Source organism: Pelodiscus sinensis, chromosome 6 (assembly GCF_049634645.1).
Source record: "Pelodiscus sinensis isolate JC-2024 chromosome 6, ASM4963464v1, whole genome shotgun sequence".
NCBI classification, from domain to species: domain Eukaryota; kingdom Metazoa; phylum Chordata; order Testudines; family Trionychidae; genus Pelodiscus; species Pelodiscus sinensis.
Window position 1 is genome coordinate 87,895,063 of NC_134716.1, and position 14,234 is coordinate 87,909,296.

The 14,234-nt window shown below is 41.4% G+C and overlaps 1 protein-coding gene across 2 annotated transcripts in view; it reads right to left on the minus strand.

The window, feature by feature from the left end:
- SERINC5 (serine incorporator 5) overlaps window positions 1-14,234 on the minus strand; it is a 62,419-nt gene that overhangs the window by 3,453 nt on the left and 44,732 nt on the right. For both annotated transcript variants that reach the window (XM_075932344.1, XM_006119154.4), the window contains 5 exons: window positions 12,340-12,435; window positions 9,547-9,673; window positions 6,505-6,571; window positions 2,944-2,983; window positions 2,015-2,162 (listed from right to left, as the gene is read on the minus strand). In XM_075932344.1, coding sequence (XP_075788459.1) covers window positions 2,015-2,162; window positions 2,944-2,983; window positions 6,505-6,571; window positions 9,547-9,673; window positions 12,340-12,435 — 478 coding nt within the window. The remainder of the gene's footprint in view (window positions 1-2,014; window positions 2,163-2,943; window positions 2,984-6,504; window positions 6,572-9,546; window positions 9,674-12,339; window positions 12,436-14,234) is intronic.

Below are 14,234 nucleotides of genomic sequence, written 5' to 3' on the forward strand. Positions count from 1 at the left end.
AGTCAAATGGGGCCCAGGCTAGGAGACGCTGTGTGCTCCAGCCCCATGGGCTTCCCAGTGCTGGGGGGGAGCCCTGAGCCTTGGTGCTGGATCTAGGCAAGCCAGGGGCTGCATCCGGCCCCAGGTTCCCCAACCCTGATCTAGACTTTAGTAAGGCATTGGATAGTCTCGTTTTACCTTCTCATTAATAACCTAGATGGGACAACTATAAGGTGGGTGAATAACTGGCTGGATGACCACTCCAAGAGAGCAGTTATCAATGGTTCATAGTCATGCTGGAAGAGCGTAGCAAGTGAAATTCTGCAGGATCAGTTTTGAGACCAGTTCTTTTCAATATCTCATCAATTATTTAGATTGAAGCAGGCAAAATTTGACGGATGGGTTGGATCCAGTCCCTTAAACATTCAGATCTAGCCCACTACCACCATCTGGGCTGCCAATGTCCCATGGCCCAAAAAGACCCTCAGGCTACCTCCCTACCTGCTGCAGCCCCACCCACGCAACTCAATGCAGCCAGCATGAGGGTCTCTTCGTGGTGCATGCTCTTGTGGGAAGGGGGGGAGGGGGGAGGAAGGGAAGGATCCTCTATGCACTGCTCCTGCCCCCAGCATAATCCTGGTAGCTCCCATTGGCCAGAAATTGGGTAAAGGTAAGCGCCTCCCGACCAAACCCTGCACCCCTTTCTTCCTACACCTCTCACCCAGGTCAGAATCACCTCCTGCACCCAAACCCCCTTCCAGACTCTGTATCTCCTCCTGTACCCCAATCACCTGTCCTAAGTCACAGTCCCTTCCCTTCACCCAAACTCCCTCCCAGACCCCACACCCCATTCTGCACCCCAATACCCTACCCCAAGATCCTTTCTGCACCCAACCTCTGTCAAAGACCCTGCACCCCTCATTAATATCACAAAAAGGTGTGTCCCTTGACCACTTACTAAATTCTTTGTGCCCCCTTACCCGATCAAAAACTATTGCTCTTCCCTGATTTAGATAACAGCATACTGAGTACACTTACAAAGTTTGTGGATGATACCATGTGGGGAGGGGATGGTAAGTTCTCTGGAAGGTAGGATTATAAATCAAAACTATTTGGACAAACTGGAGAAATGGTCTGAAGTAAACAGGATGAAATTCAATAAGGACAAATGCAAAGTACTCCACTTAGGAAGGAATAATCAGTTTTGCACATGCAGAATGGATAATGACTGCCTAGGGAGAAGTACTGCAAAAAGAGATCTAGAAATCACAGTGGACCACAAGCTAAGTATGAGTCAGTGTGACACTGTTGCCAAAAAAAGCAAACATCATTCTGGGATGTACTAACAGGAGTGTTGTAATCAAGACATGAGAAGAGCAACAAAAATGATTAAAGGTCTAGAAAACATGACCTATGAGGGATCATTGAAAGAACTGGAGGAGGGAGAAAAATTATTCTCCTTAACCAGAATAGGATAAGAAGCAATGGGCTTAAATTGCAACAAGGGAGGTTTAGGTTGGATGTTAGGAAAAACTTCCTGTCAGGGTGGTTAAACACTGGAATAAATTGCTTAGTGAGGAAGTTGTGGAATCTCCATCACTGGAGATATTTAAGAGCAGGTTGGATAGACATCTATCAGGGATGGTCTAGATAAGTCTCTCTCAACATTTTTTATAAAGTACCCTTAAAAAAATAAGTATCCCCAGTACCTAGTTTTCAGACTTTTTTTTTTTTTTTTACCATTGCAACATCTGTTTAAACAACTTACTCATAGCTGGGTGGGCGATGCAATTTTTGGGTGTAAAAAGTACAAAAGCACTGTAAAACTTAAAACAAAAATTCAGTTCTCCAAATTTCAGTTGTGTTGACGTACCCCCACAAACTCCTCTAGAGTACCCATAAGGGTACTTGTACCACTGGTTGAGAAACACTGGTCTAGATGGTGCTTTGGTCCTGACATGAGTACAGCGGTCTGACCTTGATGACCTCTCTAAGTTCTTTCCAGTTCTATGATTAATTCTTGAAGTTTACTTACTGGAACCAGTGAGTTACTGTCATCATCACGTAGAGGGAAGCCAAGAAGAAAATGAAGTGGAAGAAGGCATAACTGTACACTGTGCCTCTATTTTCATCATAAATTACAGTCTGACCTCCCCTTCTTTCAACATACTCTTCAGAGTCAGCTGTATGAAATAAGAAATAAGAAGTTGTTTCACACGAGAATGGAAACAGTGGTAGAGTTTGCATTCTATAGAATAATTAAAATGAACAATTTTAAGCCTAATTCACTTAAATATCCTTATCCACCAGAACACCTAAGCATGCCCTTGACTTCAGGCACATGCTAAAACCTCACTGAAGTGAATGGAATTTAAGCATATATGTTTAAATGCTGTCACGAATTCAAGCGTTTATTCTGAATATGGGATCCTGAGCTTCCTCACTGTGTGTTGGTGATAGGTGGCTGATACCACAGCGAGAGTCCCAACATCACTGGGTCTTCTAACAGAGGGTATACGATTTGCTGTTGCTCCCGCACCCAGAGGCTGACTACAGGAGCAGAACACAGAATGCTAAAGACACAAATCTGGCAATGACAGCAGGACATATCCTTTCCCCACATCCAGTTATGTTCAGAGAAGATAGTCACATTAGACTCCTTTTTATTTTAGACAATGCAAAAAAGAGAGATGAACCACTGAAGGGTGGAATGGAAAAAAATATTTTCCAAATGACAAAAAACTATACAGATTTTGAAATAAATAAAATCAAAACATTCCTGAGTGGTCTTAGTTCGTGAATATTTTTTATGCATGTCACGCTGCTGAAGATGTTCCAACTTCCATAGAATTAAGGACAGATGCACCTTTATATATACTGGCCTTTGCCTTAATTATACTCTTGGGGTTTGGTTTAACGGGCACAAGCAATGCTAAGCAAAACATATAAGGGATGCATAGTTACCATCTCCATCTGGTGCACAGCAAAAGCAGCAACGAGCTACCTACAAGGCAGACACAAAGTTAACAATGACACGTCATGCAACAACAGAGAAACAGAACATCAGATTCAATGAGCGTACTGTGCCTAAATTACCAATCCTAATTTATAAAAAAATCTTGTTTCCTATATTTACAACAGACACAACGGTTAAAGCCTTCTATCAGGAATAGCCAAACAATATACAGCAATAGAACTTTTGGAAGTTAGGCAGCTACTCTGCAAGTGTTGGTGTTAATAAACTATTTATAAAGATACATACTGCACTTATCCTCTTTATATCATAATATTCAAATTGCTGCAGGGTACTATAGTTACAGTGGAGTAGTGCTATAAAAGATGGCTGTGTACTGTAGACACTTCTTCAGATCTAAGTCGTAAATATTTTAAAAGTAATATTTCTTTATAGAAATGAGGATGAGAGAAATATTAGAGATTTGACTACCTTCAGAAGGACTGATTATACAACTATAAGCATCAAACTTAATTGGATATTAACATGGTTGGAATCAGTAGTGGTAAACTGAAAATTACTTTATTTCTATGCTATTTTATGTAACTAATTTTTGGTTTGTTTTGGTGGACAAGTCTCATTTCTTGGTCTAAAAGCTAGTTCTTCACTGGGGCATACTGACAGTTCTGAAATGCATTTAGGATTGGCCAGCATGTTTTCATTATTTCCACTAACTTCTAAAATACAACACTGCACTTTTATTGTATGTTTTCTCAGTATTTTTCTTCTTCTGCACAATTCACAACATATGGCCAACCCTTGCATTTTATATATCTCCAACATTATCTGTTATTTTACATGTTGCGGTTTCATTTTGGAAGCGAGTGAGGGTTATTGGTTTTTCTAATGCAATAAAATATACATATCAAGAAATTAAGTTGTAATCTTTATACTTCAATTCAATAGATTAGGATTTTCCCATTGGCTTTGTTCGACAAACAACTCTCTGCATGCAAAAGATGACAAAAAAGACTAGCAAAGTTCCTGTTCAAGATATTGGCTACGTTCATTGAAACAGGAAAATAATTACTCTTTCCATGGTTTGATTTAACAGGTTCTTTATTTTTGTAAGTTAAATTTAGACAAAATCTATTTCCTTTAGCTTCCACTATTTGGCTACATCTAGATATTGAAGCTAATGCCAGGCTAAGACATGCTTTCTCTTTAGTGACACGTGTTAGAAATTCAGGCCTTGCACATTAAGTGATGTAATCAGTACTGTTGGCAGGCATACAAATAGCCATTCAGAGCTATTAATTATCTCTAGTTTAGATTCAGAAAGACTCTGTATAAATAAATGCAGCTGCAGAATTGTGTTTACATTTCTTGCCAAAAGACAGAGGCCTTTTATCACAGGGAAGTCAAATCAGAATGCAATTAATTGGCCATTGCCTGACACTGCTTTATATGCACATGCACCAGCCCTCCTACAGCTCTTTAAAACCAAATGATTTAGAAATAACTCTATTGTTTTGTGCTGTAGTGAAGCAGTTCAGCCTTCTCAAACGAATGGCCCAGGGTTACCAGGTCATTACCGTGCCAACCAGTGTCTTCCGCTTCCCATTCAGCAATTCACATTCTAACGTTTAATAAAGCTTGAACTGCTTCAACTTACACACTGGCAAGACAAGACTGGGGTCTGAGGCAGCTCAAGTGCTATCATGGGTCACAGTGGGCACAACAGATTGGTAAGCAGACAAAAAATGAGCACTGGGATCCAGCACAGAGAGTCAGCAGAAAAGTGCATATGCAAATGCCAGGCGCACACGCTTCAAGTAGAGTGATTTTGCAAAACGGAGTGTTAATAGCAGGAGGGCTGGAATAATTTTTATAGTGGGGATGCTGAGGGCCATTGAATCAAAGCGTAAACCCTGGATATCATGGAAACCATTTCAAGGAAAGGGGTGCTTCAGCGTCCTCCACACCCCTAATTCCAGCCCCTCTGGTTAATAGTATCTATTCAATATTCAGTCAGAAGCAACAGTTGCTATTTTTCCAAAAGATGTATATGAGTACTGCCTGCATGGTGTAATATACTCAAAGCTAATTACTACAGTATTTTAAATACTTCTCTTTGAGAACAAGAATGGCTAGAAACAACACTTTTAAAGGTGACATTATGAAAGTGTAGATTCTGTGGAAGTTTTCATGACACCCAGAAAGCAGCATTTGTAGCACATAGAATCAGGCTCTAAGACTCTGAGAACTACAAGAGAAGAAAGCTGAATTTGAAGACTTTAGCTTGACCCATTTAGATAGCAGGGTACACGAATTATGAATGACCATGCTAGAAAAGCTTATTTTAATTTTTTTCATGCTCATAAGTGAGTTGAGTTATTTTGCTCAAACTTTCCATGGAATTCACCTTTGGATAAGACCTAATACGGACATTTCTACCTGGAATGGAAGCTACAGCAACTAAAACAAGGGGACTAGAATGGAAGTGGGAATTCAGTCTGAAGCCAGCTGGTATAATATACCTTTTATATAATATACATTTGTGAATGTATATACATATGTATACATGTGTGTATGCAATAGAACGGCTTGCTTTTATTACATACAGCATGACTGTTCACTCAGTAGTCCCAGTATATTATCTTTTTCACTGTAAAAATGCCAGAAATGGAAGTCACAGAAGGGAAGAAAACAAAGAGTGAGTGTTTTGAACTGGGAAGAGATTAAGAAACTGATTACAGCACTAATAGTTTTGATCACATTTTACTAACTTTGAATTTTCTCAAATGCCCTGTTCCACAACTAAAATAGAACAAATCTTATCTTAGCTATCCAATTAATAAATATTGACTTTTCTGCCTCTAAGAAGAAGGGAGCTTCTGGAGAATAGTCACTTTCCAGTTGAATACAACTTTAATACTTTGGAATCCTGAAGAAAGAAGGAAAAAACAGCAAGAAAAGCAGCATACTATTTAGGGTACATTAAGCAAGTGTTCAGAGGGACCAGCAGGAGCTGCTGAGGAGCCAGCCCTGGCCAAAAGGATGCAGGAAATATCTGGATAATTCCACTTTTCTTAACAGGAAGAACATGTGCAGTGTGAAACTTAACTAGCTGTAACAGGGCAGCTTGCCCCTTAATGCCTGGGACCAGCCAACCCTAAATTATCAAGGGGAACTGTGGAAGACTACTTGGAATGAACTGACTCCAGGCAGGGAAAACTCTGGGAGGATCCCCCCCAGCAGGAAGACTGAGAACACACATGCGACGGGGATTTGAGAACTTGATTATTAATAAGGGTATTCTGAACTACAGACATGTTGCATGGAGTTCTTGAGGGGCCCTGAAAGGGGGAAGAGGGGAGCCCTGTAGAGCCACATGTGGCCATCAGGGGTTGCTCAAGAGGCAGCTGATCCCTTTGTGCCATCCTAAATTCTAGCTGCAAATTCTAAATTCACAGTGTACACAATCAGAAGGCAAGTAGCATGACTGTCAGCAGCGAGATGGTACAGTGGGGAGAGGCAGTCTGTCAGAGTTCAGAGGAACAGTAACTCACTTCCGTTTCAGGCGTTGCATATATTCCTCTCAGCGCTTCGGAGCCTGCACGTGTTGTTGAGGTCAAACTAAGATAAAGAGAAGACAGCACCATAGCATTCAGCATAAGTACGTTTCCTGTGATACTCAGCACTCTCTGGGGGAAGGTCTACATGGGTAGATGGGGGTGAGCCTCCCAGGTAGCCTGCTAGCATTACGAATGCTGTGGCTCTAGCTGCAGTTCAGGCTCTCAAGTTCCTGGAGCTGAGTGCGAGTGGTGAGGTCAAATGCCTGCCAGAGCCACAAAGAACTAGGCATCTGAGTTTAGCATACGCTCAAACAAACTTAGCACAGATTTATACAGGCTGGGAGCGTTGCTTGGAGCTGCAGTGCAGACATAACCTTCTAGCCTAGTTATTATTTATTTCAGTGGGTGCAAGACTGGATCCTTAGGGTAAGTGCTAAGTTTTGGAAAGGTTTATTCTGTGCAAGTAGAAATCTACAGCATCAAAATAACCACTATCTGACCAAGGCTGTGGTCATGAACTGAAAAATAAACTAGACAATTTCTATTAATGTCAATGCACTAGCCAGCAGTCAACATAAAAGCGAAAACACACTGATTTGCATTTCAGAAGAGGTTCTCCCTGCTATGCATAACAGGTATTTTGCCATTTCAGACTATATTACAGCAATTACTTTGACTGATCCTGTAATAAAAGCCATAATTACAGCCTTGTAGATACCAGAAACTCAGAAGTAGCAGACAGAAATAATCAGTTTATTTATAAACTATTTTGCTAGGAAGTCTATATTACTCCCATACAGTTCCTGTAAAGTCTTATTTTTGGAGGAATTCTTACCAGTTTCCACCCCACTTCTCTATGAAACCAGATCTTACTCATCTTTCCTCTTTTTTCAAGATATGTTACACAAACTCTCTAGATACTTTATGGACTCCAACACTGCAGTAAATGAGCTTTTCTGAAACATTTAACAACAGAACAACATTCTCTACCACTTGTTTCCTTCCCACCATTTAGAGGTCTGTTGGTCTCACACTGAAGAGCAAGCCACAAAGAAAGGCGTTTCTGATTTAATTATGAACGTGGTAGTATTTGTGGTCCTACTCTTCCTGAAAGAATGCTACACTGCCTACTTCCAAGTCCTTGAAAAATTCTGTCTTCCATAATGTCTTCTGTTTTCCTCTTTGATTGGGTGATTCATTATTCCCATAGCAAGCAAATGTAATCCGAGGTCATTTCAATAATCAAAAACAGATATCGTAAATATATGGATTCATGGCAAGTTCCATGTCTAACAGGCCTTACCTGGGCTGTGTGGTTTCTCTAGATGAGAGACCTGGTTGCACCACCTAAGACAGATCCCTTGAGGTGGCACGGGCAGGAAAGGCCGAATTCTTGGAGGATGGAGATTTTGAACTGGACCCTTATTCAGTGAAGAGCTAGTGCAAAGCTGAGAGCAATGTAGTATAGTCCCAAGGCAACTTGTGTTGCTAAGCAATTGGGAGCTTTTTCCTGGTTCATTCCTAGATAGGAACTGCAATACTACTAACTGGGATATCATAAATGCATGGACTGATGTGATCAGATTCAGGACTGATAAGAAATACCAATGTAGCCTGGTTTCTGCAGATATTAGGATTTGATGCACCAGCTTGTTCAAAGGCAGTCTCAATGTCACCCCAAACAGGTTCTTCTGTCAGAACTCCCTCTACCTACAGACCAAAAGGCTTTGCAAGGGATTTTTGATTTTTAATACTACATGTATTCCAAATATTTATTTAAACAGGCATGCTATTGCTGCACCACAGTAGCCGTTTTCTTGTATTTACTTTCCAGGTCAATATATTTATTCTTCAGCTGAGCCTAATTTTAAGAATTGTAAAGCTATTAGAATTTCTTCAAGAAGATAGTCAGAAGAAGTTTTATCTTAACGAAAGTGTCTTTCACTGGATTACAAACAACATCCTTTAAATCACTGAATATGAAAATTAAAACAAAAAAAAATCAAAGATATAGAAAAGCCTCGGAATTATGAGCTGAGCAGTCCTCAATTGGAACCCTAAGTACGTAATCTGGCAGCAGCAGAGACACAAAAACAAACCAACCCACCACAAATACAGTATAGTACTGTGTTAAATGCAAACTATTAAACAAACCAAGGGAAAGCAACATTTTTCTTCTGTGTAGTCAAGTGTCGAAGCTGTATTAAGCCAGTGTTCAGTTAACATTTGAAAGAACAACTATAATGCTTTGTTCAGAGTTACAAACAAGCTCCAATTCCAGGGTGTTTGGCACTCTTGAAAGTCTACTGTCCTTTTCACCATTTGCTTTTTTTGCATTTCTCTCATGGACAACCCAAAGAAACATCAGTTTCACAAGAGCTTCCAATCAATTTCACATTCAGATTTTCAACACTAGCACTCCTTGACCACTTACATGTGAAGGACACATCTCAATTTACTGTGCATATAGCATTCAGGAATCTTAGTAGACTGATACTTTACCTAGGCAGGCATGGATGGAGAGAGTAACATCCCAGTACCACTGCAGTTTGCCACACAGTTAAAAGCAAGTTAAAAACGTCAAACCATGTCCAAATCCAAATTGCTCTCAGAGAAGCTACTAGTGGTGATACTTTTCCAACAAAATCTTAAATTCTACTGAAAGTGATGTTTCTGGTCTTAATGCTTAAGCAAATTTTCAAATGTGAGCCAAGGTAGCCTTGTCTGCCCTCGGACTCGTTAAACCATCTGCGGACTCAGACAGACAACACTGCACTGGTTCACATTTGGAAGTTTTTGTTCCACCCGTAGATGTGGTTCCTTTTCATAAAAGCTAAATCATCAAGAGGGTTCAGAGCTTACTGTTTCATCACGGATCATTTCAGAAGAAACAGCCACCTACTCTGGGATTGTGGGGAAGTATGATTCATCAGATTAATTTCCCTCCTTTAGTGTAATTCTACTTCTTAGCCATTGCTTTAATTTGCATTTCACTTAATTTACAACAAAGTATTTTAACAAACAAACCAAACTCACCAAGAATATAAAATGCAACAAAACAGAAGGGTAGTGCCCAATCCAGTCACCAGATTCTCATCTGTGTGCCAGCCCTGGCTCAAGTCAGGAGCACAGATTGTAATGTTCTTATGGTTCTCATCCAGGACTTAAAAAAACACAACAACAACAAACAGGCATTATTAATGAGGCACCTTTGACTTCAGATTAAAACAAATATTTAAAAAAGAGAAGAGAAGAAAGGTTAGGCCTTGGGGTAGTTGTTGCAATCCCAGCTTCTTGGCTGGGCCATTCACCAACACTTCGCCTCCCCCTGTTTTTAAGAGCCAAGAGACATTTTAAGAAATTTAAAATTATACATACATTATAAACATGTTACTGTTTGGAAAGCTGGGGTCACATTATACGGTAGAATGTTTAAGAGATGGATGTTTTAAGGGAAGCCCCAGGGTCAAATATAGGCTTAATAAGGACTAAAATATGACCTGTGGCCACCCTAGATCTAAAATGATGCACTGTGGACAAAGAACTAATAGGTTATGGGCACATTTTATTTTAAAATGTACACAAGTTAAGTGCTACCCTCAGGCTCCTGCAAATTGCTGGCATAGCCCTTTGTTTCCCAAAGGTTCTCTTGCTTGACAAATCCATCTGCTTTGAGCCACGGCCTGGCATATTTCTAACACCTACCTGCACAGTACATGCGTTTGCAAATGCAGTAACTAGAGCCCTACTAAATTCATGGTCACAAAAAAGGCATCATGGATTGTGAAGTCTGGTCTTGTGTGTGCTTTCTTCTGTACTATACAGATTTCCCAAGGGAGACCAGTGTTTCTCACCCAAAAGGGAGCTGCTGGGGGACTACCACCAGCAGCACAGAAGTAAAAGTGGCAGTATCATACCATATCATTACCATACCATGCCACCCATACTTCTGCACTGGTACCTTCAGATCTGGGCAGCCAGAGTGGCAGCTGCAGACTGAAGGCCCAGTTCTGAAGGCAGCAGTGAGAAGTAAGGGCCACACTATTCCATAACATCCTTGCTTCTGTGCTGCTGCTGGCAGCTGCTCTGCCTTCAGGCCTTGGCTCCCAAGCAGCAGCTGCTGCTCTCTATCTGCCCAGCTCTGAAGGCAACACTGCCACCAGCAGGAGCACAAAATAAAGATGGCAATACTGCAATCCTGGTACAATAACCTTGCAACCCTCCACAGTATCTTTTTGGGTCAGAATCACTATAATTACAACACCATGAAATTCTAGCTGAAATCATGCAATTTATTATTTTTAAAATCCTATGACCATGACATTAAACAAATGGACTATGAATTCAGTAGGGCCCTAGCAATAACTACACATGCATTCATCCTCCATTAGTAGAGATGTTGCATATTTTAGTCATTAGCAAAACTAATAATGCACTGTGTTTATTTACTTTATGGCTCTCCCCTATTTTATAATATATATTAAACCCCAACATTAAGTTTCAATCCACCGGAATGAACGTCTGCTTTCACCAATCAAGACACTTTAGTTGTACAAATGGTCAATATAATAGTTTTCCTGCTTATAAACTGGATTTCTTTTTTCAGATTTACCAATGTGTAATTCTCTAACTCTCCTTCTGACAGGTGACCACCCCAGGCACATCAAAAAGTCTTTCCTCACAGTTCTTTTTCCAGTTACTGCTATTCTAGTAAAAAGGACACAAGTCTTATCGTGACAACCTAAATTGCAGAGGTTAAAAGCAAGGTGTTAGTGCCATTCATCTGAATCACAGAAATCTATTCTGGAACTTAGAAAATGGCTCTCTGCTCACTAGACCATGGGTCTGGTTAGATTCCAAAATGGGTTCTTGATAGAAAAACTGAGAGATTAAACCAAACTTTAGAAACTTTAATGTTAGAAAAACAATAGCAACATTTTCTGGCATCTGAAGATGCCCTGTAAGTATGAGACACAATGGATGCGTCTAGACTTGCAAGATTTTGGCAAAAGCAACCAGCTGTCTACACTGGCCGCTTGAATTTGCACAAAAGCACTGACGTTCCAATGTAAGAATTCAGTGCTTCTTGTGCAAATACTTTGACGCTCCCGCTCAGGGATAAGCCCTCTTGCGCAAGAATACTTGCGCAAGAATACTTGCGCAAGAGGGCCAGTGTAGACAGGCACCTTAACTTTTTGTGCAAGAAGGCCATTTTAGCCATCGGGCTATTGGAGCTTTCTTGCGCAAAAGCGCATCTATACTGGGCACGGATGCTTTTGCGCAAAAGCACTTTTTGCGCAAAAGCATCTGTGCCAATCTAGACGCTCTTTTGTGGAAATGTTTTTCCGTTAAAAGTATTTCCGCAAAATCATGCCAGTCTAGACGCAGCCAATGTGTTCTAGTTAGTAAGCATGTGAAGTACAAAGATGCGCAACATATCTGGTTAGGAATAATCTTCATTTTTTGTTCTCTGAGAACAGTAGTCAATACAACCCAAATGCTCTTGAAACAGAAGACTTGAGAGTAATTTTTCATGTGAAAGGAAAAATGGGGACAAAAACTAGGAAGTTCACTTAGTTAATTGGGGGCATATCGATTTTAGGGGGAAGCAAGAGATCTTATTTCAATGGCAACTAAAATAGTAAAGGAGAAAAAACTACTGGATAGAAGTGAAAAAAAGGATCAGACAAGTGTCTAATCTGTAACTCTTTCTGCTTGGTACCGCATGTATTGGCAGTATTTGTTTGGCAAGACAATCAAAGGCCTAAACACATTTACTTTTGATGTGGCATGACTTAAAGGACTTTATTAAAGCTCAAGATAACTTACTAGTTTCTGGTGGCTTGCTTGACAGAGATGAGAAAGTGAGATACATAACATAGCAGCTGATAACTCCTGACTGCAACAAACCTGAGTGTGGCTGGCCTTGAAAGAAAAAAGTTAAGATGCTGAAGCATTTGTATGGGTTTAATCAATCAAAAAGCAATAGCCAAATTCAAATAATCAAAGTAGCTTTCACAAGGGAAATATTTAATCCTTTGCCTATGTAATTTAGAAAGATTCCAGAGAGATTAGATCTGAAACTCCTCTGAAGGATACAAGGAAACATTCCTTACATCTTTCTCCACTAGTTGCTCCATGGAGGTTAAGGTAAAACTATTAAGAAATAAATACAGTTTTCTGACCAACTTTACCCAGCTCAAAACCAATACCGCACCTAGCATAAGTTACTGCCAGAACAAAGGCAATTACAGATATTGTTATATTGCTCATCATCAGTTAACTTTGATATTACTTGAAGCACTGATGTACTGCCAATCCCAGTGCATGAACAATGCTACAAAAACCAAAAGTGCTGTTGAAACACAAAGTGGGGTGTGAAAAGGAACAAAAATTAGAATATTCCAGCCCTACTGCCAGAAACAGATCGATGGTAACTGCATGAGGATAAGAAATAAGCATTACATCAGAGCTGGATAGGTTTGAATGCTATTCATTACAGCAAAGGTAGCCAAAGCTTGCCAGGTGTCTGATTTTCACCAGAATACCAGGTTAGAAAAGGACTCAGGCAGCTCCAGTCAGGACAGCCAACCAGGCTGTTAAAAGACCAGCTGGCGGTGCTAAGGGACTAAGGCAGGCTAGTCTTACCTGTCTTGGATCTGTGCTGTGCCCCAGAAGTGGCCAGAAAAGCAGGAAGCCAGGAGGCTCCAAGCGCTGCCCCCCACGCAAGCAGCAGCTCTGCATGCCCACTGGTTGGGAACCATGACCAATGGGAGCTGAAGGAGCAGTACCTGCAGGTGATAGCAGAGAATGGAGCTTCCTCTCCTCCCGCCCACCCCCTCGGCCACCTAGGAGCCGGACCTAGCTGGCCACTTCCAGGGTGCAGTACAGAGCCAGGACAAGTAGGGAGCCTCCCTTAGTCCCACTGCACCACTGACCAGAAGCTGCCAGAAGTATCCCTGAGCCACAATTCCCTGCCCCAGTCCTGAGCCTCAATCCTGCATCACAAACCCCTCATCCCCAGTCCTACCCCTAGAGCCTGTACACCCAGCCAGAGTCCTAACATCCCTAGCAGAAGCCCTCATCCACCCTACACCAGCCCTGAGCCCCCCATGCTCAGCCCCATTATAAAGCACACACCCCAGCCCATGTGATGTGTATCCTTCTCACACATCAGCCTTGACCCCCTTCCTACCTAGCCCCACCCCAGAGCTCGAACTCCCAGCCGGAGCCCTCACTTTCTCATTACTGTCCTCCCATGGGAGCCCACACAACCAGTTTGCCTCTTCACCCCCTCCTGCAAACTCGCCCACTGCCCCAGTTCAGTGAAAGTGAGGGTGTGGGAAAAGAAAGCGGAGGGTGAGAGATGGGAACTTCAGGAAAGGGACCGAGTTAAGGTGTTTGGTTTTATGAGAGCAGAAAGTTGCTAATCCTACTCCACACCAAGCAATATCAGGTCAGTTTCATGTGTGCAACCCCCGCTCCGTATCCACCCTATTGGGGAATTGTAGCGAAGATACTGGCACACTTATCACAGAATTATAGGATGGGAAGTGATCTCGATAGGCCATCTTGTCTAGTCCTCCACACTGAGGCAGGATTAAGTATTATTGAGGCCATCGCTGTCTATCCTGCACTGAAAAATCTTCAGTGATGGGTATTCCACAACCTCCCTAGATAATTTGTTCTATGGCTGAACTGCTCTGACAGGAAGTTTTTTCCTG